Source organism: Pezoporus wallicus, unplaced genomic scaffold (genome assembly GCF_028554395.1).
Source record: "Pezoporus wallicus isolate ANWC-B61680 ecotype Strahan unplaced genomic scaffold, APGP_CSIRO_Pwel_v1 contig_4322, whole genome shotgun sequence".
Classification (NCBI taxonomy): Eukaryota; Metazoa; Chordata; class Aves; order Psittaciformes; family Psittacidae; genus Pezoporus; species Pezoporus wallicus.
The window spans coordinates 2,336,875-2,363,737 of NW_026637224.1; the positions used below are offsets into that span (position 1 = coordinate 2,336,875).

At 41.0% G+C, this 26,863-nt stretch overlaps 2 protein-coding genes across 2 annotated transcripts; one reads left to right on the forward strand and one right to left on the reverse strand.

Annotated features, from left to right (window-relative positions):
- The first annotated feature begins 3,932 nt into the window (after positions 1 to 3,932).
- On the forward strand, positions 3,933 to 16,942 carry POLR3G (RNA polymerase III subunit G). The gene is given in 13 exon segments (XM_057404313.1): positions 3,933 to 4,325; positions 4,854 to 4,879; positions 4,881 to 4,932; positions 6,401 to 6,530; positions 10,543 to 10,599; positions 11,288 to 11,338; positions 11,842 to 11,915; positions 11,917 to 11,950; positions 14,960 to 15,030; positions 15,599 to 15,682; positions 15,861 to 15,904; positions 15,906 to 15,984; positions 16,457 to 16,942. Coding segments are annotated over 13 exon segments (909 nt in total). The 5' UTR covers positions 3,933 to 4,205; the 3' UTR covers positions 16,544 to 16,942.
- Positions 16,943 to 22,316: 5,374 nt separating this feature from the next.
- On the reverse strand, positions 22,317 to 26,332 carry LYSMD3 (LysM domain containing 3). Its single transcript, XM_057404315.1, has 2 exons — positions 26,044 to 26,332; positions 22,317 to 23,165 (listed from the first exon to the last, which is right to left on the reverse strand). Exons 1-2 carry the CDS (start codon positions 26,305 to 26,307, stop codon positions 22,557 to 22,559), a joined length of 873 nt encoding a protein of 290 aa, XP_057260298.1. The 5' UTR covers positions 26,308 to 26,332; the 3' UTR covers positions 22,317 to 22,556.
- Between the last annotated feature and the right edge of the window lie 531 nt (positions 26,333 to 26,863).

The following is a 26,863-nucleotide window of genomic DNA, read 5'->3' on the forward strand; positions in this document are numbered from 1 at the left end:
TGCGGCACCCGCGGGCGGAGAACGGCGGGGAGGAAGGCCTGAGTGGGACCTGCGAGAGGACGGAAGAGGTGAAGCCGCCTCTTCTGTCGTGACAGGGCCGGGCGGAGGCGGCTGAGACCCGTCTGCGACGGGGGAAACAGAGGCATGAGGCGCGGGGGACCGACAGCGCGGGATGAGGGAGCGGGACGGGCGAGGGAGGAGCCGGCCGGGTGTATCCGCATACGACATCGGCCGGTGATAAGTGCTTTCATCCGGTAAATAACGCCTTCTTTTAGCACTTTCATCAATAACTGGCACAGGTTGCCCAGAAAAGCTGTGGCTGCCCCACCCCTGGCACTGTTCAAGGCCAGGTTGGACGGGGCTTGGAGCAACCTGGTCTACTGGAAGGTGTCCCTGCCTGTGACAGGGGACTGGAACTGGATGAGCTTTAAGGTCCCTTCCAACACAAACCAGTCTGGGATTCTGTAATTTTTACCTTGAGGGTCATTAGGTGAAAAGAAAAAAAAAAAAGAAAGAAAAGAACAAAAAAAAAACTCCAACAAACACATCCCCCCCCCCCCCCCCCCCCCCCCAATCTTTGTATTTCAGTCCTTTCTCCTTTATATGCTCTTCCCTTCCACCAGCTGCACTTGTTTCTGAAAATCAAGGATCCAAACACTATTGAGACTTTTGCTCTGAGAAAAATAAGGAGAGCTCATCCCGGCACTAAGTCTCGTCACACCGGCCGCCATCCCACTGGCTGCTTTTCATTCCCTGCTGACTGCCTGAGCCACAGCGTACATAGTTTTGAACAAAATTTAAAAGCTTAAACCTGAAATTCTCCTCATTTGTAGAGTGACACGCACATCATCCACAGGCACAAAAATGGGCCCAGCCATTCCATTCAGCATCCCTTGTGGTAGCCAAAATGCTAGTCATTGTGGTAACTTTGTCATGCTTGGTGACTTAGTTCTACAGCTCAGCGTTTCCTTCATTATTTCTTCAGTCATCCGTCAGTGTCACTTCATGGTGTCCTTAGACATAAACCTAAGCTGGTATGCTTGAAAATGCCACAATTCTCACTAAAAATGTGGAGTTGAAATACCTCTACTTTGAAATTTGTTACTTCTCATCACACTAATGTGCTGTTGTTTCAAGACAGTCTTACTGAAAATTAATTTTAGAGCAGCTTTTAAGAAATGGACCTGTACATTCACCGTAATAATGTAAACAGTGTGCCTCTCCTTGCTAGCTGGACATTTCCCTTACCTTTTTTTATATTTCTGTTTTCTGTTGTTCACTCCCTTTTTTTTCACACATGGATAATGTAATTGCTTGTGTTTGGGGGTTTACTATATCTTTTATATTTCTCCTTTTTGTCAGGCTCACATCTTGCTTTTCATTCTCTCTTCAACTGAGTTTGCTATTTCTTTTTAATTTCCAGGTAATTAAATGCTCAGACTTTGTTTGTGCTTTGTTGTCATTCTTAAAATGATTTATTTAGGTCTGTCTTTATTTTTAGACAGTCTTATATGCTGCTGAGTGATGTGGAAATATGTAATGTAATTTCCAAGCAGAGCTTATTTGTGTTGAAAATCATAAGTAGGACAGTACTTGCATCAATCAGTTTCTCAATGGCATTTGATAATAAAGGCCATTGCTTCCGTCTGTAAAACCTTAAAAGATCTTAAGTATGCATTTCTTTGCTTCTAATAATAACTCTTGTCCACATTTCTTGTTATTCTAGACAAGCATATGAGAAACTGTAGGTATTGTGCTGTTTCTTGTTTCCTGTTTGAACTTGTTATCTCACCTGCCCACTAATGGTGGGAATAGATTTGATAATACAGGGAATAGATTTTGATAATACAGCAGTAAGCCTAGAACAGACTCACTCTTACCAACAGGGTACAAAATAGTAACCTTGCAGTTAATGGTAAACAGCACATAGGCAAAATCTTGGAGCAGATTCTCCTGGAAGGCATGCTAAGGCACATGAAAAACAAGAATGTGCTTGGTGACAGCCAGCATGGCTTCACTAAGGGGAAATCCTGCCTGACCAATTTGGTGGCCTTCTATGATGGGGCTACGGAACTGATGGAGAAGGGTAGAGCAGTTGACGTCATCTACCTGGACTTGTGCAAAGCATTCCACACTGTCCCATATTACATCCTTGTCTCTAAATTGGAGAGACATCAATTTGATGGATGGACCACTCTGTGGATAAAGAACTGGCTGGATGGCCGCACGCAAAGAGTTGTGGTCAATGGCTCAATGTCCAGCTGGAGACCAGTAACAAGTGGTGTCCCTCAGGGATTGGTGTTGGGACTGGTCTTGTTCAACATCTTTGTTGGTGACATGGACAGTGGGATTGAGTGAGCCCTCAGCAAGTTTGCCAATGACACCAAGCTGTGTGGTTCGGTTGGTACGCTGGAGGGAAGGAATGCCATCCAGAGGGACCTTGACACACTTGTGAGGTGGGCTGATGCCAACCTTATGAAGTTTAACCATGCGAAGTGCAAGGTCCTACACCTGGGTTGGAGCAATCCCAGGCACAGCTACAGGGTGGACAGAGAAGAGATTCAGAGCAGCCCTGGGCAGAAGGACTTGGGGGTGCTGGTCGATGAGAAAATGAACATGACCCAGCTTCCATGTGTGCTCACAGCCCAGAAAGCCAACGATATCTTGGGCTGCATCAAAAGAAGCGTGACCAGCAGGTCAAAGGAGCAGATACTGCCCCTCTACTCTGCTGTCATGAGACCTCACCTGGAGTATTGTGTGCAGTTCTGGTGTTCTCAGCATAAAAAGGACATGGAACTGTTGGAACAAGTCCAGGGGAGGCTACTAGGATGATCAGGGGACTGGAGCACCTCCTGTATGCAGACAGGCTGAGGAAGTTGGGGCTGTTCAGCCTGGAGAAGAGAAGGCTGCGTGGAGACCTCATAGCAGCCTTCTAGCATCTGATGGGGGCCTATAAGGATGTAGGGAAGGGACTCTTCATGTATCACTGTAGTGATAGGACAAGGGGTAACAGGTTAAAACTTAAACAGCAGAAGTTTAGATTGGATATAAGGAAGAAGTTCTTTACTGTTAGGGTGGTGAGGCACTGGAATGGGTTGCCCAGGGAGGTTGTGAATGCTCCATCCCTGGCAGTCCAGGTTGGACAAGGCCTTGGGTGAGATGGTTTAGTGTGAGGTGTCCCTGCCCATGGCAGGGGGTTGGAACTGGATGATCTTAAGGTCCTTTCCAACCCTAATTATTCTATGATTCTATGATTTCTAGACTGGGGCCTCAAATTGGTCTTGCTGTGGTCTTGGGAAGGAGCAGTAGCATACTGCTTCAGCTGGGCTTCTCTTGTGTCCCATTTCTTGACATCTTCCCTGTAAGAAGTGTCGCTCACATTTTGCTTTGCTTGCCAACCTACTGGCCATAAAATCCTGTGATGACAATTGTCCTAACGGTGAAGGTGGCAAGATCTGACTGTAAATGTAGTTTTGTAATCTATTTTCCTTTTGCATCCTTGGTGAAACGCTTCAGTTAGCAATAACCTTCTTCGATCAGCTTGCAGACATACTGGAGTCCTTTGATGCTTTTACATCAAACCTCTTTGCTTTTGTTCTTTTTATCAGTACCCAAAACTAGTTACACACATAGAGGGAGGTTGGAGGGGGGGAATAATCTGAAGGAGGAAGAAGCCATGTGTGACAAACACAAAATGTTTTTTTTGAGGAAAGTTCAGAAACTGCAGAATATATTCACAAGCAGTTCAGGTTCATGGAATCATAGAATGATGGAGTGGTTTGAGTTGGGAGGGACCTTAGAAATCACCTAGTTCCAACCCCCTGACTCTGGCATGGGGCAGGGACACCTTCCACCTATATCTGGGTCCTTGAACTTCTGCTGTTTTTTTTTCATCTTCTTTCTCATTCTTCCACCCTCATGGAACTGAAGTCAGTGCATCTAAGGTTTAGAAGAAGAATTTTAAAATCCCTAGGTTAGGATGTAATTTCAGGCACACAGAGGTGGCTACCAGAAATGAGGGGGAGTTGATTTTAGTCATGTACCAGATTTATAGAGGGTGGGAAAAAAAAATTATTTAAAATTATCTTTGGTTTTAAAAGTACTGTATAATATTTATTAGACATTAATGTCATAGGTATACATGCATTTGATATATGTAGCAAAAAGAAATCTTTAAATATCTGTCATATTTTCAGTAACTTCAAATGACAGGGTCAAGTAGAGGAAGAGGATGTTCTGCATTTACATTCAACATTGAGGCCATTGGTTTTGCTAAAGGTGCTGCTCTGCCTGATGTCACGTGTCAGCCTCCACCACCCTTTCCTGTAAGTACAGCAAATATCTTTGAGCACGTTCTCTGTGTTCAGGTAAAGAGACACTCTAATGTTTAGGTAATGTAATGAAATACATGAACAAACCTAAGCTCTTTGGGTCAGTTTTGAAGTATTTCATGTAAGCAATCATTTTTCTTACTGTTATTTCTTGTCCCTTTGCTAACTGTCGAATTACATATTTAACTAGATTGCAAGATGTTCATTGATTTGAATCCTCATCATAATTTGATTTTCTGGACATTACAGTAACAGAAACCTGGATATCTGAATTTGTTTGCAATTCAGTTACACTAGCATTTGAAGCTATGAATGGATTTGCTGATTTTAGAAATTTATCATTCATGCAAACATAAAAGATTTTGATGATTATCTTGTATCTCAATAGCTGCATTTGAAACCAATTTGAAAATAAAGGTATTTTATGCAATTAAGGAAACTTAATTGAATTTTGGCATTTGGGATGCATTTTAAAATTAAAGGGGAAGAAAGAGCATTTTCTGACTGCAGTTTGCTATGCAGGGAAATTTAGACAATCTCGAGGCAGAAAGTTGTGGTTTTGTGTAAGTGAATTTCCCGCCTATGGGAGGATTTGATCAAGGTGCGTGAAATTTTTCTCAGTCTCATGTTATGTTACAGGACTTGCAAGTCTGACTTATAACTGATGCTGTGCTGAGATGTCTCTGAATAGTTATTTCATCCAAGGTTTGACTTACTGAGCCAGATGTTATGTATACTTAGTCCACCTTCACAGTTACGTGATTTCTTGGGTACTAAGTCTGTTCCTAATGTGAACGTTGCAGTCTGCTTGATAGCACAAGTCAACTGAATTCTGTGTGAACTACAGCTTCTGCAGTTATAGTCAGCAATAATCAGCCCTGTAGGAGAATTATTAGCCTCTACTCTCTTAGACCATGGAGAAGCTGAAGATGCTTTTCTGCTTCTGTGAATCAAGTTTCAGAACTAAGTTAAACTTCTAAAGGAAGTCTAATGCCGTTAAAAAAAGAAAAAAGAACCCAGTCAACCCAGTGGCATAACTAGGATTGATAAAAACTTCAAGAGTTATGTTTAATAAATGGGCAGTGTCTCAAACTGTATTAGAGCTGTTGACTGACTTACAGTGAAATTAAACAGTGAATTGTCATTGTTACATATTTCTAGTACACATTGTCTGAGTTCTTGTGAATTTCCTGTAGATGCAATTAGAAACCCAATTAAGGAGCATCAGCTTACCATCAGCAACATTAGTGATTTAAAACATTGGCAAGATAGCAAATAGCTGCAAGCAATAAATTCCTGTCATAATCCAGCTCTGGGACTTGTGGTAGCACTTTATGCATTGCAACTTACCACTCAGGAATTGACTGCACATCATCTGTGTTGTGAACGAAATGTAATCCGTTCTCTAATTCTGTCTCTGGCTCTAGTGTTCTGTATACTTTTAAAACTGTTTTTGCTTAAATAGCTTTTCCAATTTCAACCTTCGTAGTTAAAAAACAAAACAAACACAAAAAATTCCAAACCTTAACAATTAATTTTAAATTCAACAGACAGAAACTGAACTGCATGAAGGTGAGGGCCTGTGTGCTTCCTGGTTATGTAATGGCACAACCTATTTGCATGACAAGTCATGGAGAGGGTGTCCCTGTTACTTAAAGCAATCGTATTTAATGCAGTTAAACCACTGTTTTAGAAGAGGTTAAGGCCAGAACTACTCCAGGGGGGAAGCAATGATTTCTGAGTAAGTTGGGCTGGTGTGTAAAACTGCTTTTGGCAATTAAGAGCTTAACATGACCATGAATGACTATTGCACTGTTAAAGTTTTAATACTTTTTTCTTTTGCTTGGCTTCTTGATGTTTTTTTGATAAAGATACATATTCATAAAAGGTATAAATTTAGTTGTAAACATAGTTGTGCTTGTCAGAATGCAATAAAGTATACTTGTGAAGTAGTATAATGCACAGTTGCACTCTTCTGTGATTAGCTGTGTTTATTGTAGCTTTTATTAGTGTTCCTGTGTATTTTGTGGATATTAAGACCTTATAATTAATAAATATAATTTGTACAGAGTACAGACAATAAGCCAGTGCCTCTGAAAACAGGAGAAGATGAAGATTACATGTTGGCCTTAAAACAAGATCTTAGAGGAACTATGAAAAAAATGCCATATTTTGTGGCAGTAGAAGAAGATTGTGAAGGTTTGTTTGTGTGCTTTTTATTTTTATATACCTACCTTCAGTAGCTGTTATTCTGTGAAGGACGATGTAGTGAAATGCGTGTGGTGAAGATGTATTTTGTACTGATAATGAGGAATAAAGTCGGCAGTTTAAGATAATAGAGAGCTTTATTGCTTTTACTACTGAAGTTGTAGGTCACACACCTACAAGTGCAATTACTGTGTGAAAGAGAGAGGTATGAAACATGTGTTCCATTTGATACACAGTAAGAAACTTTTAGACCAAGTATATGCAGTCTTTTCAATTATATGCCAATACAAGCAAAACAGGCAGAAGTACGTGTTAAAATACCCCAAAATTTTGCATTGCAGCAAAAAAAATCCGTAGTAAATACTGTTTTAATGTGTAAACACATCCTTAAAATAATGTTGTATTTAATAGCTGGACATTTTTAAAGGTACTGATTTTTTTCCCCCTATGTCCATTCAGGAAAGACTGGTAAGTGTTACTGACAAGTCACCTGAAATACAAAGATTGAGATGGATAAATGATTTACTGAGGTTGGCTTCAGAAGCAGAGCTGGATTAGAAGCCAAAGCTTGATCTAACTCTGCTTGACCTAAGAATGTGTTTTGCTGCACATAATTAAAAATTACCCACTTTTTTATTGTTTGATAATACTTAATGCTATGCTATACTTGACATCCAGTCACACATTATAATACTGTTAAAATCCAAGCTTTCTAGTCAGAAAACCGAGCTAGTGGGGAAAGATTGAGAGCGGGGTAAGAAGACTTTAATGTCTGTCTCCCTTAATGTGGGAATATTGTAAATCTAGCAGCTACAGGAGATTATTACTGTGAGAAGGGCTTCTTTCTATTTGTGGCTTTTGCCTATGGGTGTCATACACCTGAGTGCATGTTTGCATGTTCTGAATGGCAAGGCCTGTCACAGGAAAATAGGAAATACAGCATAGTGGGAAGTGCCGCGTGTTGAACCCTAGTTCCAGTTAGTGCAATATGAAGTCATTAAAAAGCTTTATAAAATGTTTAAGAAATCCAAAATGGCCAAACACTGGATAATCTTTTCTTTTCTGTGTTGTGCTGATGTTGAGTAATGAGAGCTGACTTGAACTCTAAATTACATGGTTTAATTTTCACACCAAAACCATCAGAATATTTTCTGACTGAATATTCATGATGTCAGTATGATACAGGTTCATTTTCCAATCCCCTCTGAATTCTTGATAGTTTTTGTTCATGAGGTAGGGGCCAATTCTAGAGGTTTTTCAGGCTGCATGCAGGGTTTTTTATTAGGCTTTGAACATAACACTGATTAACACGTTATTGATTGTCCACTTGTTCTTACACTAAAGCACTAATTAAAATGGAGCAGCACTCTGCAGTGCAAGCTGTGAACAGGCTGCTGCCCAGATGTTGTGGCTCACAAAAGGCAGAGTATTTTCTCTGAGCTGCATCTGGAGGCCAGCAGTCAGCAGCAGGAAGCCGTAGTGCAGCTCAGGCATAGCCCATGGTGGACCCTGGTGGTGCGGCCAGGTAAGAGCTTGGTTAGGAACAAGGAGAAGAGATCTGATCTTCCTTTCTAGATCCCTATTATGAATTCCAGATTACTCTTTTATCACATCTTCTCTTTCATCTTCTGAGGAAACAAATTTCAGTGTCTTTGGGTTCTCATCTTACTAGAGGCTTGCAGTGCTCTTGATCTTTGTCAGGCTTGAAGTTTGCAGTTTTCAGGCACACAAAAGGAAACTGCTATGCCTGAGAGCTGGTCAGGGTTATTTCCAAGGAGCCAACCACTTTGTGAGAACATATTATCTCTCTTTTCTAGCTCTGCCTCATCTGATGGTTCTTACTGTTCACCTCAAAATCATCTTCTCTTTCTGCGGCCTTCTTTCTGAGACCGAGTGATCGCTCCCTGTAACTGAGTATGCTTCTTAGTAGAACTGTCTGCTTTGAAGACTTCTGCAAAAACTGGCAGTTGCAGGAAAAACAGCTGAATGCTCAGATAATGCTACAGATGTTCTTATTATCTCCCCAAGGGTAGGTTGGTACATTGAGGGAGCCTTTCACTGAACCTGCAGTTGTGCAAAAATGCCTTGGCTGAGAGGTGGGATATAATTACATCAGCAGTGGTCTGCAGCTTAAAAAGCTTGCTTTCATCTCAGTCATGGTACGCAGTTGTCTTTGGAACTGCATTATGTAGCAGAAGGGGCCTAGCTTTAAGAAAATCACTTTCTTACCCCAGAGTAGATAATTTTTAGCTGATCTTTCCTGTGATCTGGTTTATAGCCCTTTGCTCCCCTTGTATTTCATGAAAATGTCTGGTAGGACTAAGAGGCAGGAGGGGGACTGTGGGCAGGAGCTCCTTAAATTTGCTTTGCTACAAGAGCAAATGGGTTGTTTTAAACCTTCAGCACAACATCTGTGAGCCAAATGGTCCTTTGCAGTGTGAGAAGGGAAACAATTAGTTAGGACATAGCTAGCTAGCTTCCTTTCATTATTCAGGTAGTAAATGAAAGCTATGCCTCATAATACCTGGCAATTTTGATGCTGTAGTGTGACATACAGGGTAAATTTTCATCATTCATTTCAACACTCATTTTGTGAGGAGTAGTCATATTCCATAATAAGTTCCCTGTTTTCCTCACTTCATAACCTGTGAATCATACATACTTTTCCTGTAGGTGTATCTGCTATGTCTGGGTGACTATCACCTTGGCAGTGGTTTGGAATTAATACATTAGCCATGAGTGGCCAAAGTCAGTCAGACATATTTTTTTTATGATGGCATCAGCAATTAGTTCTTCACTAAGAGCTTTGAGCTGAAACCAAAACTATTGTTTTCTTTCCCTGCAGTTTCTTACAGCATCTGTGAAAGCCACCTACTTTAAATGCCACTTGCAACAGTGTCATTTTAAATGCATGCTCTTTGTTACATAGTTTTAAGTAGGTCTTCTGCTTTCACTTAACTAAGTTTAAAATTGAGCTTCATTTCTAATCTCTTCCTTCTCCCTTCCTTTTCTCTGGTGAGTATGTTAGAAGTTTTTGATTGTAAAGGTCACAGTCTGTATTTCTTCACACTTTTTGTAGCATGCCCACAAAACTATCCCTGTTTGGATAATGAGTTACTAATGCAATCAGAACTAGCAATTCTGCATTAAGTGGATTTTGTGGTTGAGCATTCTAATGTGAGAAGAAAAAATGGGACCAATTTAAAAATATGCAAGTTTTGATACTGCTTTTGTCATTAGAGATTGTACAAGAAAGTTTTCTTGCAGTATGAATGGATGTACTGTATAACTACTGTACCATTTACAGTGCATTTCTCAATTTAATTCCTGTGCCTGGAAAGAGGTTAAATGGACTAGAATGTGTTGCTGCTGTTCAGGACATCTCTGTGTTATGCTGCAAAGCTTTGCCATTGCAGAAGTACTGAATGTTTTGGGAGCTAGCTGATCATGATCATTCTGAGAGCTGGGAATTACAGGTACTGTCTGTGATGAGCGCAGTGGTGGTGAATGTCACTGGCTGCTTTTGTAGCAAAGGTTTTATTGTGAAACTCTTGAGAAAAGAGTTAGCATTCAGTTGATTTTTCAACCTAGTTTCCTTGACTGTATCAGGACTTCATGTTTTCTTGCTTTCCAAGGATAGAAGATAGAATCATTTTGGGTGGTGATGGGTTTGTTGCGGATTTTTTTAGCATGGGATAGTTTTTTGATTGACAGGAGATAGTCCACAAAAGCAATGCAGCATTCAGGGGTTTTGCGTTTTTTGGGGTGCCAGTAAAATCCAGCTCTTGCAAGTACTTAGCTAATGATTAGTCAGTCCTGGGAACTGTAAGAACTGCTCAGAGTAGTAACATTAAACTATTTTTTAAGTGTTTGACAACAGCACCAGAAAGCGTTCAATGTGGAATTAAAAAGTACACTATTTAGTTACAGGAAAATATGAAGGGTTGTGCCTGGGTTGCATTTTATTTAACGGAATTCAATTAACTCTTTCTATCCTTTATAGTAATTGAGAGGTACAGTAAAAAGTACCAGGACAAGGAGCATCCAACATGGACCCCAGGTAATATCTGAGATTACCAAAGGATAACTCTTTATCTATGAAATATTCTGCTCTTTTAAATGTTTAGTTCATTATTTTTCAAGCAAAAATAAACAAGTAATTTATTCCTTGTTGAGGGTTATGTTCTTTGAATGTTTTAAGATCAAGAAGTATTGTTTCCTCAAAAAGAAAAAAAAAAAAAAAGTCTGATCTTATTTGTTTACTCAGTTGAAACAGATGAGCAGCACAAGTGGAATTTTTAGCTCTCGCTCTAGCTTTCCTTCTTCCTTACTTGCCATGCAGATACTAGTTTTGAACTGGGAGCAGACATTGACGTAACTAAAAATAACCCAACCCAATGTCTCAGTCACAGGTAGCTGGGTTTTATAATATCAGATTTCACAACCATATCTGTATAGATCACTAATGCAGGCTTATAATGGAATGTAAATTGAAGAGCATGTGGGCCACTGGAATGGCTGAACCTTGCCCTCCCTGGGGCAGATGCCCATGACATGAAGTGGGTGAAATGGCAGTACTCAATTTAAACTACAGCCAGAATTCCCTGAAACTGTTGTGTGCTAAAACATTTAGACATGCATGTAAATAGGAGCAAGCACAGCAGGAGGCCCTGCCAGTCCTTGGTGGAAGGGGGAGGACTGCTGCTGTAAATCATCATTCATACATATTGAAGCTATTTTCTGTACAGATTGGAGGAGGCTCCCAAGAGAGATGAAGCCAAGGAAGAAGACCAAGAAAGGTATATATTTTTAAGAACCATTTAATATGCACTAGTTGAGTGATAGAAGACATACTGGAGCTGGCTAGGGTTAAAAAATGGTAGAAATGTTTATTAGTCTGAATAATCAGGACTTTTGGCAGATTTTTTTCTAAATATTTTACAAGTCTGCGTGTCTTTTGTAGGTTTTGCTTTGCCTCTGTAAGATGTTTTAACTTACTGGAACAGATTTATAATCCTTTCCTGCCTTTTGTATTGATGTACCATATTAACATATAGGATAAGTAACAGTGAAAGATTAAAAAAAAAACCCACAGATCTTTTTGGTTTGAAAATTTGTACCTTTAGTCAATACTCACTGTTCTATTCAGTGAATAGCTGGCTGTTCAAATTTTCTTTATATTTTGGGTTTCTCAATTATCTGTTTATGATTTGGTTGACTTTTGCATTTTTTGAAGCCTTTTATACGTGATTTGATGTAGGTTATTTTCTATTTTCCGTGGTTTTACTTTGTTTGTTTTCAGCTTGCTTCTGCAGAATTGTGAACCAGATCCTTCAACAGCAGTTGGAGCTGGTATTGGTTGTACTTACAGGAAAAAAAAAACACCTTTTTTATTACACAGCATCATACAAGTATTTGCTTTTCAAAATGTTTTCTAGCATGCATGACTCTCAATTTTAAGTTCTGTGTAGAAGTATGTTCTCTGTCGATGTGAAATAGCACTTGGCCTCCTGTATCTAGCTGTCTGTTGTATATAATTGTTTACATTCTTGTTCCCTTTTTCCTAGTCCTTCATGTGTCATTTTTCAGTTCAAAGATAAATTAGAAAAGGAAAAGGGAATGTGCAGTAGTCACGCAGACTAGCTCAGCTGGAAGCTTTGTTGCTTCTAAGAGCATCTTTGAGAAGCATGGTTTAAAGGCAGACTGCAAGGTTCAACTGAAAATTAAATACTTATTTGCAAGTTTCAACTGAAAATTAGTACTTATTTGCAAAATCCCTAAAGGTGAAACCAGTACATACCTACTTTTGGTTGGTTTTGTTTGTTTTGGTTTTTAGTAAGAAACTGGACTGGATTTTATAAGCTTATACACAATAATTGGCTCCCCAAGATCCAATGAAGTCATAAATGCCAGTTTATTATTTTTCGTTACAATATTGTGATTATCACAGTATCACAGTATCACAGTATGTTAGAGATTGGAAGGGACCTCGAAAGATCATCTAGTCCAATCCCCCTGCCGGAGCAGGAACACCTAGATAATGTTACACAGGAATGCGTCCAGGCGGGTTTTGAATGTCTCCAGGGAAGGAGACTCCACAACCTCCCTGGGCAGCCTGTTCCAGTGTTCCGTCACCCTCACTGAGAAGAAGTTTCTTCTCAAGTTTAAGTGGAATGAACTTAAGTTATCATGAACTAGGAAAGAATCACTACACATTGTTGGGGATTTCTGTCTTTCTATTGTGCCAGTTTCTCTATTTGCTCTTAAAAATACATATTCTTACATAGTTGTAATAGCAAAAATCAGTTGACCACGAGAATTTGATTGGATTAAAGAAAAACCCAAAGGTTCCCCTGAAAACAAAAATCATGGGGGTTTAGGTGGTTTTCTGGGCATCACAGAATCCTAGACTGGGTTGGATTGGAAGGGACCTTAAAGCTCCTCCAATTCCAACCTTCTGCCACAGGTAGGGACATCTTCCACTACACCAGGTTGCTCAAAGCAACCTAAATCCTGTTACCTGAATACTGATGATACAGAGGCCATAAAAAATCCATGTGACTCAGGAGGTTTGTAAATGGCTAAGCAGTGACGCATATGAGATCTATTTTGAGGACAGCCATCTTAGGTGACACTTTATAAGCAAGTGGCACAATGATGAGGGAGTTGAGAATCTGCACCAACATTCAAAGAGACTTCCTACCACCGTTCTCCCTTAGTGTAGTGCAGGAGTGGGTTTGGCATCACTGCACAGTTACATTTACAGGCATAGCTTCCTTTCTGCACACCTCTCCCTTTCCCTTTCTGGTTTCCCTGAATGTTTTAACCTCAACTCTCGTAGGCCAGCTATATCCATATGTATGGATAATAATCAGATGTAGGCGTTTAAGACCAAGTACTCTGAGAATGGGTATTTGGGAAGATTATATTCCATTGTGCCCCTAAGCTACATGGAAGTAAGGGACCGGTTTTCTTGAAGTTCTACTAATGATGGGCCATTCTCTAATTTTATGATAACACCAGAGACACCCAGCATTTAAGGAAAGTTCTTGCATGTCTGTTTCCATTTCCAGGCTGTTTGTTCTATACACATTGTCTCTAAATGCCTGTAGAGATGTAATTTTGAATCACACTTTCCACTTGTTTTCCTTAAAAGCCTACTTCATTCTGGGTGTTTTTGCTTTGATGCTGTTTCTTTGTTATTACAGAGCAGCTTGACTTCCCTCAGATTTGTGCAGTGCTTTTGTCACATAATCCCTTCCTAGGCAAAACCTGAAATGAACTGAATGTTATTTATGAAAAATGCTTTTGACAGAATACAGTTCTCTTAGCAGCTCTTAGTGTTCTGCTTCCTTCAGTATTAGGCCAGATAAAATACATAACCTCATCGGGTTACTCTCTGCCCCAGAAAGGACATCCCTTCCTTTATTTTTCTTTCTGATGCTACTTAGTGCAGTCCAGTGTAGAAACAGGGCAAGTTACATGAGCTATCTTATCCATTGGAAGCTGTGTGGCTATACCAGTTTGGCACTTTACACAGGCACTTCAACCCTTCTGAAAAGAGCTATCTGTGTGAGGTACAGCCCTGTGTTGTAAGTGTGTAAAATGTTGAATAGGTCATGTAAGGAGAAGTTCTGCAAGAGAGGACAAATACAGTTCCATTGTAGAAACAGGACTTCTCACAGAGCTCTATAAATGCCGTCACATCTCTTGCTCTGAAGCTCTTTGGTTCCTCTCATCTCCTTGGAATTCGGGCAACCTTAGTTTAGGGTGCTGCATTCAGGTAGCTCTTACCTGGAATGCTATTTTTGACCTTCGCTTCACCATATAGTGAAGTAGCATGAAGAGGGTGGATTGGAGAGATTAACTTAATGAAAATCATGTTTATGAATTCAGGCGGAAATACATACTGTGGACTCATTAGATGAAAGCCAGCTGTGGTCCAAAAGCCATCTTGCTGCAGTAACCATGCCTTCTGTGTTAGAGCTAATATACTCCTGCCTTTTATTATCTGTCTGATGCATCCAGCTCTTATTAATGTGTTGCATGAATTGGTAACGTTATTGAGTTCATTCTCAAAGTGGTGAAAAATAACAATTGATGTTTTGTCCTAGTTACCTAATATATTGTATGTAGGTAAGTGAAAAGTATTTTCTGAAGCTGAACATCATACTTTGGCCAAACCTTTGGTCAGCAAACTGTCTAAAGCAAATTTCAGACTGGGCCTGTAGGCATCACTTGCATAAATCAGGCATTTACATATCCGTGAATTATGTAGCTCAAAGCCTGAGGTAATGTTAATAAGGTGACATGGGTTTTCCTTAACATACTCAATATATAGGCTCTTAAGAGGAAGTAAAACAGTGAATTTGTATTCTTCCATATTAAAAGAAAAATAATAGTGATGTGGTTTATTCCAGGAGGTGCAAAACCAAGAAAGGCAAAAAGCTCTGAGCCTAAAAGTAATGTGGATATTTTGAAAAAAATTGAGGTAAGATGTGCATACTCTTTTTAAACTCTACAGTAGAAATTGCTGAAGGAACATGAAACCTTCAGTATGTTTTTTGGTACAACTTAAATAACCAGAGCAGCCTTTTTCTGGCCTTGTCCTGTTACTCTGTCAGACAACTGTTCTGCAATGTGGTAGCACAAGGGAGAGGATAAGGGTAGAACCTGGCCATGGAGAAGCTGTTTTCTTTGCTTCTGTTTGACTCACAACAACCAGTTGTTCTGCACTGTGTAGTGATGTAGCAGAGTTACTACTAGATCTTCTTGAAGGAAGAACTGGTGCCAGAGCTTTTAAATTTATTGTTTTGGCAATCTACTGATGTTGGAAATTAAACAATTTTGGAAGTTGAGAGAGAAGAAACACACAGAAACTTAGTGACTTAGTTTTGGAGGTGAGTACCCACCATGTGGGAATGGGAAGCTTAAAGGTGAAACAGCCTTGTATTTTTTCTCTTGGTGAACCATCAGTTGTTTGATGCAGACAGATTATCAGAATGTGGTATTGCTTTATCAAGTGTGACATGGCCTTCTACTGTCAATTATTCTAACAGCAACTGGTAAAGGGAAATCATCTCAATTTATTACACGAGACATACTTTTGTAGACTTCAAGTCCGATGGCTAATGCTTGATCAAGTAAGTCCTCGTGGAGTTTTATGCTTCACATTATGTCGTTTTAAATACTGACCAAAAAGCATTTGCACTGCATTGTTGTGCTGGCTCTCTTGCTGTTAACTTGCAGCATAACATTTTGGTAGTGGGGAAGATGTGCTGTTGCTGTAACAATGTTATAAAAGAGAGTGCCTTGTGACAGGAGTTGGAAAAGAAGGATGATGAAGAAGAAAAATCTGAAGATGAGAAAGACAAAAGACAAAGAAGGTGAAGATGATGAAGATGCAGAAGACCCAGAGGAATATGATGAAGAAGAGCAAGAAGAGGTATAATGTTGATTTTCCTATTTATGCAAAGTCTGGTCCCACTCATTAAGTAGTATGTTGAATGTCAGACAAAGAAAAGCCCTGAGCTTCTCTGAAAAGGAGAGTTGTAGTAAGAGGCATTCCTTTACATTCTTCATTGTATTGTATTGTTGTAGTTCAAGTGGGTATGTTAGACTTGTTACTTCTAAAGAGCTCAGAAAAATGATCTCACAAACAGGAATGTGTCCTGCCACAAATCAATACATAAAATTACTCATTTTCATCACTAAGACTGTGATGCCTCTTGTTTCATAGATATCAGGATTTCATTAGGATGTTTTCCTCTTTCTTTCCCAAGAAATCAGGAAAGAAAAAAAAACTATTACTGTTTCAAAACGTGGGTGCTCAAGCAGTTCCAAGCATGTTTCTGTCATAGATTGTTTCCTCCACATATACAGCAATAGATGTTTTGGTTTTTTTTCATTTTGTTTAGGAAAATGACTACATTTCTTCATATTTTGAAGACGGAGATGACTTTAGTGCTGGCAGTGATGACAATATGGATGAAGCAACATACTAGCTATTGTTCCTGGGTGGTATCCTGCTCAAGCCATACAATACCTGAAGCAGAATTTTGGAAGTGGGCCAAGTATGAACTGAACTAATGCTTCAGCTCTGTTGTTTTAAGTATACTCTACAAAAATATGTTGGACAATTGTTTTTGGTTGCACTATGCTGTAAAACAGGATATGAGACCCTGTTTTGTTCTTTTGCCAAATGTTTCACAGACTTTCCCATTCTTAAGGCTTTCTGGAATGCCAACTGATGGATTAAGTGATATGCCGTTTTATTGCCTCTGCACAGAAAAAGAATGCATGCATCTCAATCAAACTTGTGCCTAAGCATTTGCACTAGTCAGTTCTATGCTTCAGCAGTCAAGTCATGAAAATAGTAAGTGAAATTCTTGATGACTGCAGCAGAGATCTGGCCTTTATGGACATAAGCTGCTCGTATTTGGCAGCTACTTCTGCAAAGGAATTTATGCAACTTCTGAATTCAGGTGACTAAGAATATTTAATGACTAAGCACTTTAATATAAACTGGCTTGAATGTACCTTTGTAATATGGACAAACAACATGATAGAGTATTTTGAAGAGCTATTATTCTACTTAAGAAAACTCATTATTTTTTGTATCTTGATAAAAAAGAGTCTGTAGTACTTAACAATGTGAATAAGGTTTAGGAATAAGCATTAAGTAATAATTAAGGATAATTTCATTTAGAAAGAATATATGGCAGAATTTTAAGTTCAAGAAATTAAAAGACTCCTGGTTTTCACCAGTAGCACACAGATCAGTGACAAGAATGTCAGCCCTTTCTTTGCCTCAGTTTCTTCATCCCTAAAGGTGATACTAACTTTCTTACCTGTTAAGTGAGATGGCTCATGATAGGTACCTATGTAACTGTTAATGCATTTATTTACTTCCTAAAGACACAAGCTTAACAGACAGCAAATCAATACAAAAAAAAAACCCCAACCAACCCAAACAGAAAACAAACCAACCCCCGTAAACAACCCAGAAAGGTAGGAAAGGAATGTGATGAAGTATTTTAGTGCATGAGGTTTTAATTAGGAAAACAAAACAAGAATGTTGAGAATAGCAAAACTAGAATGTCTGGAAATACCCATTTTACTTAGCAGCCAGCTGAGGTGTAGAAACAGCTGAGATAATAAGAAAACTTATTCCTGGGGTTAGATACTTGAAGAACACAGTGAGAGAGCATTCTCTGTGTCCTGTTGTCATTTGATGGTTGTCCTGGGTTCAGCAGTAGCATTTAGGTACAAAATATTATTGTTCAGTGCTAATATATTAGTTTTGATCAGGGTTTTTTGTTTTGCTATTTGGTTTTTCTTTTACTTTCTTAAAACATTCTGTTCCTGATAACCAGTGCTGTTATCAGATCTAATGAAAGAACAGTTTTAAACCAGAACCAATTATTGTATCGGCAAAGGAAGCTACAGAAGTTTTCCTTTTGAGTCCAGTGTTGTGTTAAGCAGTACTTTACCTCACTGCTTACTGGAACACAGTACTGCATTATTATGTGAATACCTGTATGCAGTAAGAATTTGACCATTAAAGTGTAGCATTCAAGCATTCTGCTAAAATACATATCTGATGTAAAGAAAATGCTATGCAGGTCACACCCCAGAGGTATACCAATTTTATTTGGAAGTGTTTGTACCTATGCAGACAATGTTTAATAATCATACTGCTGCATTGTGTAGCAAACAGACTCTGTTTTCTTTACACATGCAAGCAGCTGTTTCTTGAGCAGGTGTGACTGTTTCTTGCATGATACACAAAAGAGAGATGAAGATCTTGTGAACAAGTTAAGCACAATGAAAATTAAATTTGCCTCTAGCATAACTAGTATCTGCTTCCCCCACATAAGGTCAGACTCCTTGCCTCTCACACAAAGAATGCAAATAGATTGCTTTTGCCAAATGCAGAACTAGAGGATTAGCACCCAAAGAGTATTTGCTGCAGGAGTTAAGTTTGGTCACAAGCTGTAGCTTTCCTGAACAGGTATAAGGTGACACTAGTTCTTCAGGGCCAATGGCGTTCTTCTTTCACCGTACTGCTAATGGGGTAATACAGCTCCCTCCCTGCTGTATTGTTCAGAAACATTGCTCTAGCAGAAACTGGGTCCTTCTAAGCCTTTCAAAAGGTGAACTATTGTCACCTCTGTCCTCCAGAGAGAACTAAAAAGTCTCAGGCTGGATCCTTTAGGTCTAGTTCAACAATGGCAAATCAGGCCAGTGCTTACAAACACGCTGTTCTGCAGTGACCTGTGCCAAAGCACTTCTGAAATGAAATGAGATTGTGCCCTTACAGAGGCCTAACACTTGCAGCTGTTTTAATAAGCTGATTTTCCACTTGCTTGGAATTTATTACAAGACCATACTGCTGATAAAACTGAAGACCATTCTTTGGGTCTTGGCAAACTCTGGGTCTGTACAGGCATATATGCAAATCCTATCTTAACAACATTGCAGAAGAGCATTACTTCTTCATAATTGAAGGCACTGCTTTCCAAGTGTAGGGAGATCATCACCTAAGAACTCTACTGATTCCTACCTTAATTTTTCATGCCTATTTTTTAATCCTAGTTTCACAGAACTAACAAGTTCTCAGAATTTTATGCAGAAAAGATCCAAGTTCTACAAAGCGTGCACAGGATAAACCATTTAGGCTCCAGTTATAGTGCACTAGATGTGAATACTGTGTGCAACTACTGCCAACAAAATACTTGCTGGCCAAGGACTGGTGGTTTAGGTCACATAAAAAAAACTAGCCAATACAAATACAAGTAGTGGCCTATACATGCAAAGGTAACAGAGCTAAAAATATGTTTTAAGCACCACTTTAACTGCAGTCTGAAATAAAATCTTTATTTTATGTATATTATGTTCTTTTAACGTAGAGGAGCAGAAGTATTTAAAATAAGACTTGTGTCCTCATTCAGGATTACTTTACAAACTTATATTTTCAGCCTTCATAAAAGTCATACAAAAACTATTTGTGACAACATACTCCAAAATATAGCAGATTTAAGTATTTACACTTTACATGATCCAACAGTGCAATATGCACTTAAATTTAAACCACCTTCCTGATCAACAATGTGTTGTAATTAATGTAAAGCACGATTTACTGCTCAGTTGTTTTGTCAGGGGGTTTTGAAACAAGTCAGCTTCTAAAAGACTAACTTAAAAGATTTTAACTTAAATCATACTTAAGTTCCACACAGAGCAGTTACCCTGTTTATTCAGGGCTGACATGTGATGATGCATTGCCAATTGTACTGTACTTCAGAAAAAGCAGTAAAGATCCCTGCATCCTGCAAACAAGCCAAGCCAGCTGTTGCTTGTAGATTACCAGTACAGGTAGCCCTGCAGTCCTGGAAAGAGACCTAAACTGTCTCCTCTGATAAAGTTAACTTGCTAAATTAAAAATATTCTACCTAATAGTAAAAACATGCAAAGCTCTTGGTTAGAGTATAAAATAATCCAATAAAACAGCTATCTTTTTGTGTTTGTTCAACGGCTGCTTATCCCAAGGTAGGCAGAGGTCCATCACACATAACTCGGTTACAGCAAGCCACAGGCCTGCCAACCCTAAAAAAAGCCCAAAGCTGAGATAACAGCAGAGAATTAGCTGTACCATCATGGGATGAAAAACAGCAGCTAACAGCCAGTCTTTCTACTTGTGCATCAACAGGATAAAGACCACCTTGACTGAGCCAAATCACAACTGAAGCAAAGTTCACTTCTATACTGATGGCAATTTAATACCCATCAGTCCAGGAATGTGCAGTAAATTAGGCTTATGCTGCATCATCACAATAGCTGATTCCTGGTTTTTGACAATTTTGTAAGAAATGGAAGGATAAAGTATTAAAAATGTTGAGGTTCCACAAACAGAATATAAAGGGAGAGAAGCAACCAAGCTTGTAGCAAAAAACCTGACACATAATGTACCAAATTTCAGTCCTACACAGAAAACTGTCTGTTGTGATGTGCCAGAGCCTTGTGGTCTGCAGTGGAGCAAGCTGCCTTTTATACTTCCAGTCAGAGAAGTCTATCTATCACTTTAACCATCACACGTTACTTCACACTGCAACTTCACGCTGTGTTACCCAGAACTGGTACTTCATGCTCCTGTTAATCAGCACATTATTTTCATGGAAAGAACTCTTACTTTAAAAGACCTTGGAAAACAAGCGTTGCATGAAGTTCATGCCTGTCTGCAATCCCTCATCTAGTGTGGAAACTATGAGTAGTGTCAGTATCTCCAGAGATACCACTTTTATCAGCAGGTTTAAAAGCCACAGATCATAGTTCACATACCCAACTGTGCTGCACTTTCTTTCAAGCTTTGTCCTGCTTCAGTTTCAATATAACTCAGGACAAGTTATGCTGTTTGCATTCACACACTTGGTGGAAGAATACATGCCCTACTTACTGGGCAACAGAGGCCCCAGGAGCAGAATCGGCATGTGTGTTTACCTTCAAAATTTAAGCTGATAAAGCACTTTGGAATACCTCCAATAATTTGTAAACGTTCACTTTATCTGATTTTTTTATATTGTATATACTTAAGACACTCAAAGAAAAGTTTACAATAGTAGTTTAAAGGACAGTGATTATTTTTCTCTTTCTCAAAGTCCTACTCATCAGTTATCTTGAGCTTTAGTAACAAATGGTACTTTGAACAGGGCAACGGAAATGTTACTCCACAAGACAAATATAACAAAAATATTACAGGCAGCATCACACTTTTTATTTAAAAATATTCTGAGTACACAAGTACCTCCTTCTTTCAGGTTTGTTTTGGTTTCTTAACTCTTGTAGCATTTTCAGATAGGGAAGAAAAAAGAAGAAAACCAAGGTTGCTCATGAAAGCCCAAGTGAAACACTTGAGAACAGAGTTGTTCATGGATACACTACTACATAAAGAACAAGTCTGCAACTACAACTGGTCTATTCTGCTGCAATTAAGTTTCTTGCTAGCAGGCACTAAAACTTGTTTGCAGTTTTAATGTTTGAGGTTCATGGGCACATGACTATTAGCATACTCGGTACCCACCTGACTGCTGTCTAAAGAATCAGTTGGTCCTGAACTGAGATTAAGTGGAGGGGGAGGGGGGAAAAGGCAACCCATTAGCAGAAGAAAATAAAGACTACAGAAGCGGTCACAGCAGGGTGCCACACATCCACACTTTGTCCTGTATGCAGCTGACCAAATGACAAGTGCAGTCCTGTCCAGTCTGTTTTCAGAAGGGTACACAGAAGGATGTAAAGGTTCAGCAACTCTGTCAACTGGACTGCACTGAGGCACAGTGTCACACACACACAGAAAACAAACTACTGCCTGCACTGAAAGGTTCTCAAGAACGGGTTGATGACAGGCACCAGATTTGAAGACTTCAGCTTAAGCATTGGCTACTGCCTTTATAGAAGTCACTTGTAAGATGAAACTTCACCATGGCAATTAATTATGGAATGATTGAGGAATGATAATAAAAATAATCTTACTCTGTAAAATAGGACAAAGAGAATGCAGTTTTAACTGACGACTGTAAACCTGATATTAAAACGTCAAGTGTCCTATGCAGTCTACAATTAAAGATGTTTAAATGTTAGATATCCCCAAATGCCCATTTTAGGGCTGAAAAACATAACAGTGAGACTCCTCATGTGCTAGTTCAACCTACATTTTTTTCACCTCAATAATTAAAAAACATGCCTACCAAAATAGAAAAAAAAAAAAAAGTGCAACGCTTCAGAGACAATTTTATACCTTAATTTGTACCCCAATCTGGCATTAAAATTGCCTGTCTTGGGCATATTCAGAGATTACATGACCCACAGAAATATCCTTGTGCTGGAACACTGCCCATGCAAGCAAGTCATACATCAGCATATGTTTTCTCTCTGGTCCAGATGCACTTTGCATTCTGTGCTTTCCCCTTTATCTAATGCTACATTATGTGTCTGTGAGTAACAGTTGCTTGGTGTTTTCTACCGTTAAGGCTGAAGGTCTCCTTGATTATCAACATTTATAATATTCACCTGATTTACTCCATTTTCTATTTGCTTCTGGTGTGATGCTGCTGTGACAAACAGATGGGAAGATTCCATTGTAGAATGGTGACTAATGTCTGCTTTCACTAGAACTTCGTAATACAGGAGGTAAAACACTGGAGTTACTATGCCAATGATTAACATAATCACTACAGCTGTCCACCATCCTATACCCCAATCTGCTCCATAGTAAGGATCCTTGCATTTTTTAGCTTTACCATCGGTTTCGAAGGAGATCTGCTGGGCTGCTAATGCAGAAACAACTTCATCAAGATTCTCTCTCTTCGTATTGTTACACTTCACTATTTCCTCTATATCTCGATCCACTTCCTTTAAGAAGTTGCCAGCGGTCTCATTAGCAGGGCATTTATCAGGAGGTGCCATTTCCTGTGCTTCTACGGAGCAGTAAGCAGGCCGAAGAATCAGTCTTCCTTTTGGAGAGACATGTGTTTCAGTCAAGACACTGAACTTTTTTACTGGAATTCTGATAGATCTCAGGGCAAAAAAATCTTGGTCATTGATAAGATTGTTAACTCTCTTGATATCTGCAACCTAAAAATAAAAACAACAGTTTAAATGTCAAAGCTCCACTGAACTGGAACTGTTCAAAGAGTACTGCATCCTTGAGAAATACTATTTGTCCCTAATGAAACAAAGGCAAGGCCTTTGTTCTGCCTTTTATTTTTAACTGATTCAAACAGTATGAAGTGAGAAAGGGTCAAGGAACAAATCTGAACAATGTTAAAGCAAGAAGGTAATTATGAGGTAACAAACCTCCTCACTTCATGTTAGAAGAATGAAAGCCACTTCACACATACATATTGACTTAATGTGTATTCATCTATCAGTGGCAACTACCTTTGTGAAACAGATGAGACTTTACCAGAGCTTTCAAGTGAAGTAAATTACTGTGAGCTTCTCATTAAATAGAAAACTTAGGAGTAAGGAATATTAAAACCTATGGGTGTCCAGTTCACCTAGCCACAGCTGTGGTTCAGATACTTTCTACTCCTGGGGGTCTAAGGCAGAACACTGAGCATAACTTAAAACTGGCATCTCCCCTTATGAAGTCAGCTCTCCCCTTTCCCTATTCTTGCTCAAAATTCATCTCATTTTGCTCTTGGCAAGTTCAGCTTTTCAGTCTGAAGTGAATACTCTGCAAGGATTTAAGTGCCCTTGGAGAATCAGCACCTTCATTCTGAGACAGTAACTCCCTTAGCATGGAAGACCCAGCCACTAACCTTACCATGAGGAAGTACCTAAAGATTGGTAGTTTTCTGCAGCACCTGGTCAGCACACAGGAGTTGTGCCCATGTTAAGCACAGTGCCCGAGTTCAGATTCTTCCTGTCCTCACTTGGAGGACATCTACCTCAGGAAAAATTACAGACAGAAAACAAGGCTGTCAAGAGACCCTTGCTGCTGCAATGGCTCCATGTAAAACAGCTATGTGCCCAGAAATATATTAGACTGATCAGTGCCTGCTGCATGTACTAACCTTGTAGTATGAGAAGTGTTTCAGTTCCTATAATGGTAAATGGGCGAGCATAACATACTGCCAAATACAGGATATACCTCAGTGATTACTGATTCAACCACAAGTTATCCTTCCAGCGTAAAGCCCTGGACTGCTATTTTAAACTCTCCATGAATTTCCAAGACAGAGTCTGACTCTGATATCTTTTTTTCTTACCTGAGGTCTGATCTAGTTAGCCAGCTCAAAATACCTACTTGTACTGCACTCTGAAGCCAAGAACTGGTAGATGAAGCTAAGGCCTCTCATGATTATGAAATAGTTATGTCAAGACATTGGTACTTAAATTCATGACAGGAGGCACCTACTTCTGTCTCCACCTTAAGAAGTAGATGACATGAAGCCTTCTGTAAATATGGATTTTGGATTTGCCTTCTTGATAACTGCACAGCTAGCAGTCAGTTCACTGACACACACAGATGATTCCCTGTCAGAACTGGGTACATGCAAATGTTAACATCAACCAACACAGTAACCTCTGCCTTAATTACTACCGCCCACCCAAAAGTACTGGGGGAGAAGGACACTCACTGTATTAATTTCACAGAATCATATAACAGTTTGTGTTGGGAAGGACCTTAAGATCATCCAATTCCAAACCCCTGTCACAGGCAGGAACACCTTACACTAGACCAGGATGCTCAAAGCCCCGTCCAGCCTGGCCTTGAACACTGCCAGGGATAGGACAGCCACAGCTTCTCTGGGCAACCTGTGCCAGGGCCTCAGCACCCTCACAGGGAAGAACTTCTGCCTAAGAGCTCATCTCAATCTCCCCTCTGTCAGGTTAAAGCCATTCCCCCTTGTCCAGTACCTACAAGCCCTTGTCCAAAGCCCCTCTCCAGGTTTCTTGTAGCCCCTTTAGGCACTGGAAGCTGATCTAAGGTCTCCCCTTAAGGAGCCTTCTCTTCTCCAGGCTGAATCCCCCCAGCTCTCAGCCTGCCTCCAGAGCAGAGCTGTTCCAACCCATTGCAGCATCTCTGTGTCCTCCTCTGAACTTGCTGCAACAGCTCCATGTCCCTCTTGTGTTGCGGCCTCCGACCTGGACACAGGACTGCGGGGGGGTGGGGTGTGTCTCTCCCCATACCACAGCAGAGGGGAGAATCCCCTCCCACAACCCGCTAGACACAATTGTTGTGATGCAGCCTAAACGTGTTAAAGGGGGATAGTTCAGGTTAAATAAGGAAGAAGTTCTTTACTGTGAGGCACTGGAATGGGCTGCCCAGGGAAGTGGTAAATGCTCCATCCCTGGTAGTATTCAAGGCCAGGTTGGACAGAGCCTTGGGAGACATGGTTTAGTGTGAGACGTCCCTGCCCATGGCAGAGGGTTTGGAAATGATGATCTTAAGGTCCTTTCCAACCCTAACTATTGTATGATTCTATTTAGTGTTTAAGAACTCTTAAATTTAAGACCTCTTAACCAGGAAAAGCGGGAAGGTCTGAGAAGGGAACACTGGGGCATATGGGCAGAGCATTCCCAACAACACAACAGGTTCGAGCTGATAAATATTCAGGCAATTTATCAGAATTCAGAAGAAAGCTATATGGGGGTTCTTCTTCCCCCCTTCCTTAGTGGAATTCAGTCGCCACACCAGTGCTGAAGGTGTTCAGCAGCACCCTCCTCATCACCGAGTCTCTCAGTGCAAAGCACCCAAGTGTGACTGCGCACCAGCGTAACTTCCACTGCAACACGCACCAGTTTGAGAAACAGCGCCGCAAGCAGAATCGACACACTCGTTTCTTACGCTGTCACCTGCTTTTAGGGATCGCAGCCGGTGCAAACGGGACCCAGCCAGCCAGGAGGTGCGAGCACCGCGCCGCGTCCCACCGCCGCCAGCCGGGTCCCGGCACACCCCGCACTCCCGGATCACGGCACCAGCGTGGAGCGCCTGGGGACGTACCGAGCAGCAGAACTGAAGCGCGATGGCGTTGAGCGTGTCCCCTTCCTGGATGTCCTTGGTGAGCAGGACTACATCATCCAGCTTGTCCCTCGACGCGCTCCTCCGTACCTTCTCCCTGCCCCGCGGCCGCAGCTCCGATACCTCGCCGCCATCCTCCTCCGGCCCCTCGCTCTCCGCGACCACGAACGGGTACAGGTGACCGCCGGTGGGCTGCTGCGCTACGGCCGGCGCCTGCGGGCCGCACACGGCGCCTCTGCCGGCCATTCTCCCCTGGGGGGCCCAGTGGAACACAATGCAGATGTGCCTGCCTCCACCGAGATCACTGCACCGCGCCGCCCAGCGCGGGGAGGAGCCGGCACGGGAGTACCTTGCCCAGCCCTCGCTGCACACCTCCGGTCCGTGTCCCGGGGCAGCCTCTCTATTTGCTGGTTCTTCTCATGGCGTCCACAATGGCGGCGAAACAGCCCCGCCACGTCCACACCATAGAACCGCCTCCTACCGCCCTTAAAGGCCTAGGGCGCCTCTTATTGCTGAGGGATTGGATCTGAGACCTGTAGTGGGCTCTTGGGGATGTCTTGTGGGGCTTTGCCGAGGGTTGTGGGGCGTTTCTACACCGCTCTTCCTGTCTCCGCTTGCCGCGACCCTTGCCCAGGTCGCTTCGGGGCCGGCGCTGCCCCGGTGACCGTTTCCGCGCGGGGCTGTGAGGAAATGCGACGGCGGGCCGTGGGCCGCGTGTGACGGGGGCCTGCCGGTGGCACAGCAGCCCTGAGGGGGGCCCAGGAGGAGCCCGAGGGCCGGGAGGGTGGTCGCCCGAGAGGGT

What these genes read in the sequence shown, in the direction of transcription:
- LYSMD3 (XM_057404315.1), bottom strand. Translation starts at nt 26,307, where the DNA reads ATGGCCGGCAGAGGCGCCGTGTGCGGCCCGCAGGCGCCGGCCGTAGCG. An exon ending in CGCTTCAGTTCTGCTGCTCG is followed by an intron (nt 23,166 to 26,043) that starts GTACGTCCCCAG and finishes TTTTATTTTTAG; the next exon opens with GTTGCAGATATCAAGAGAGT.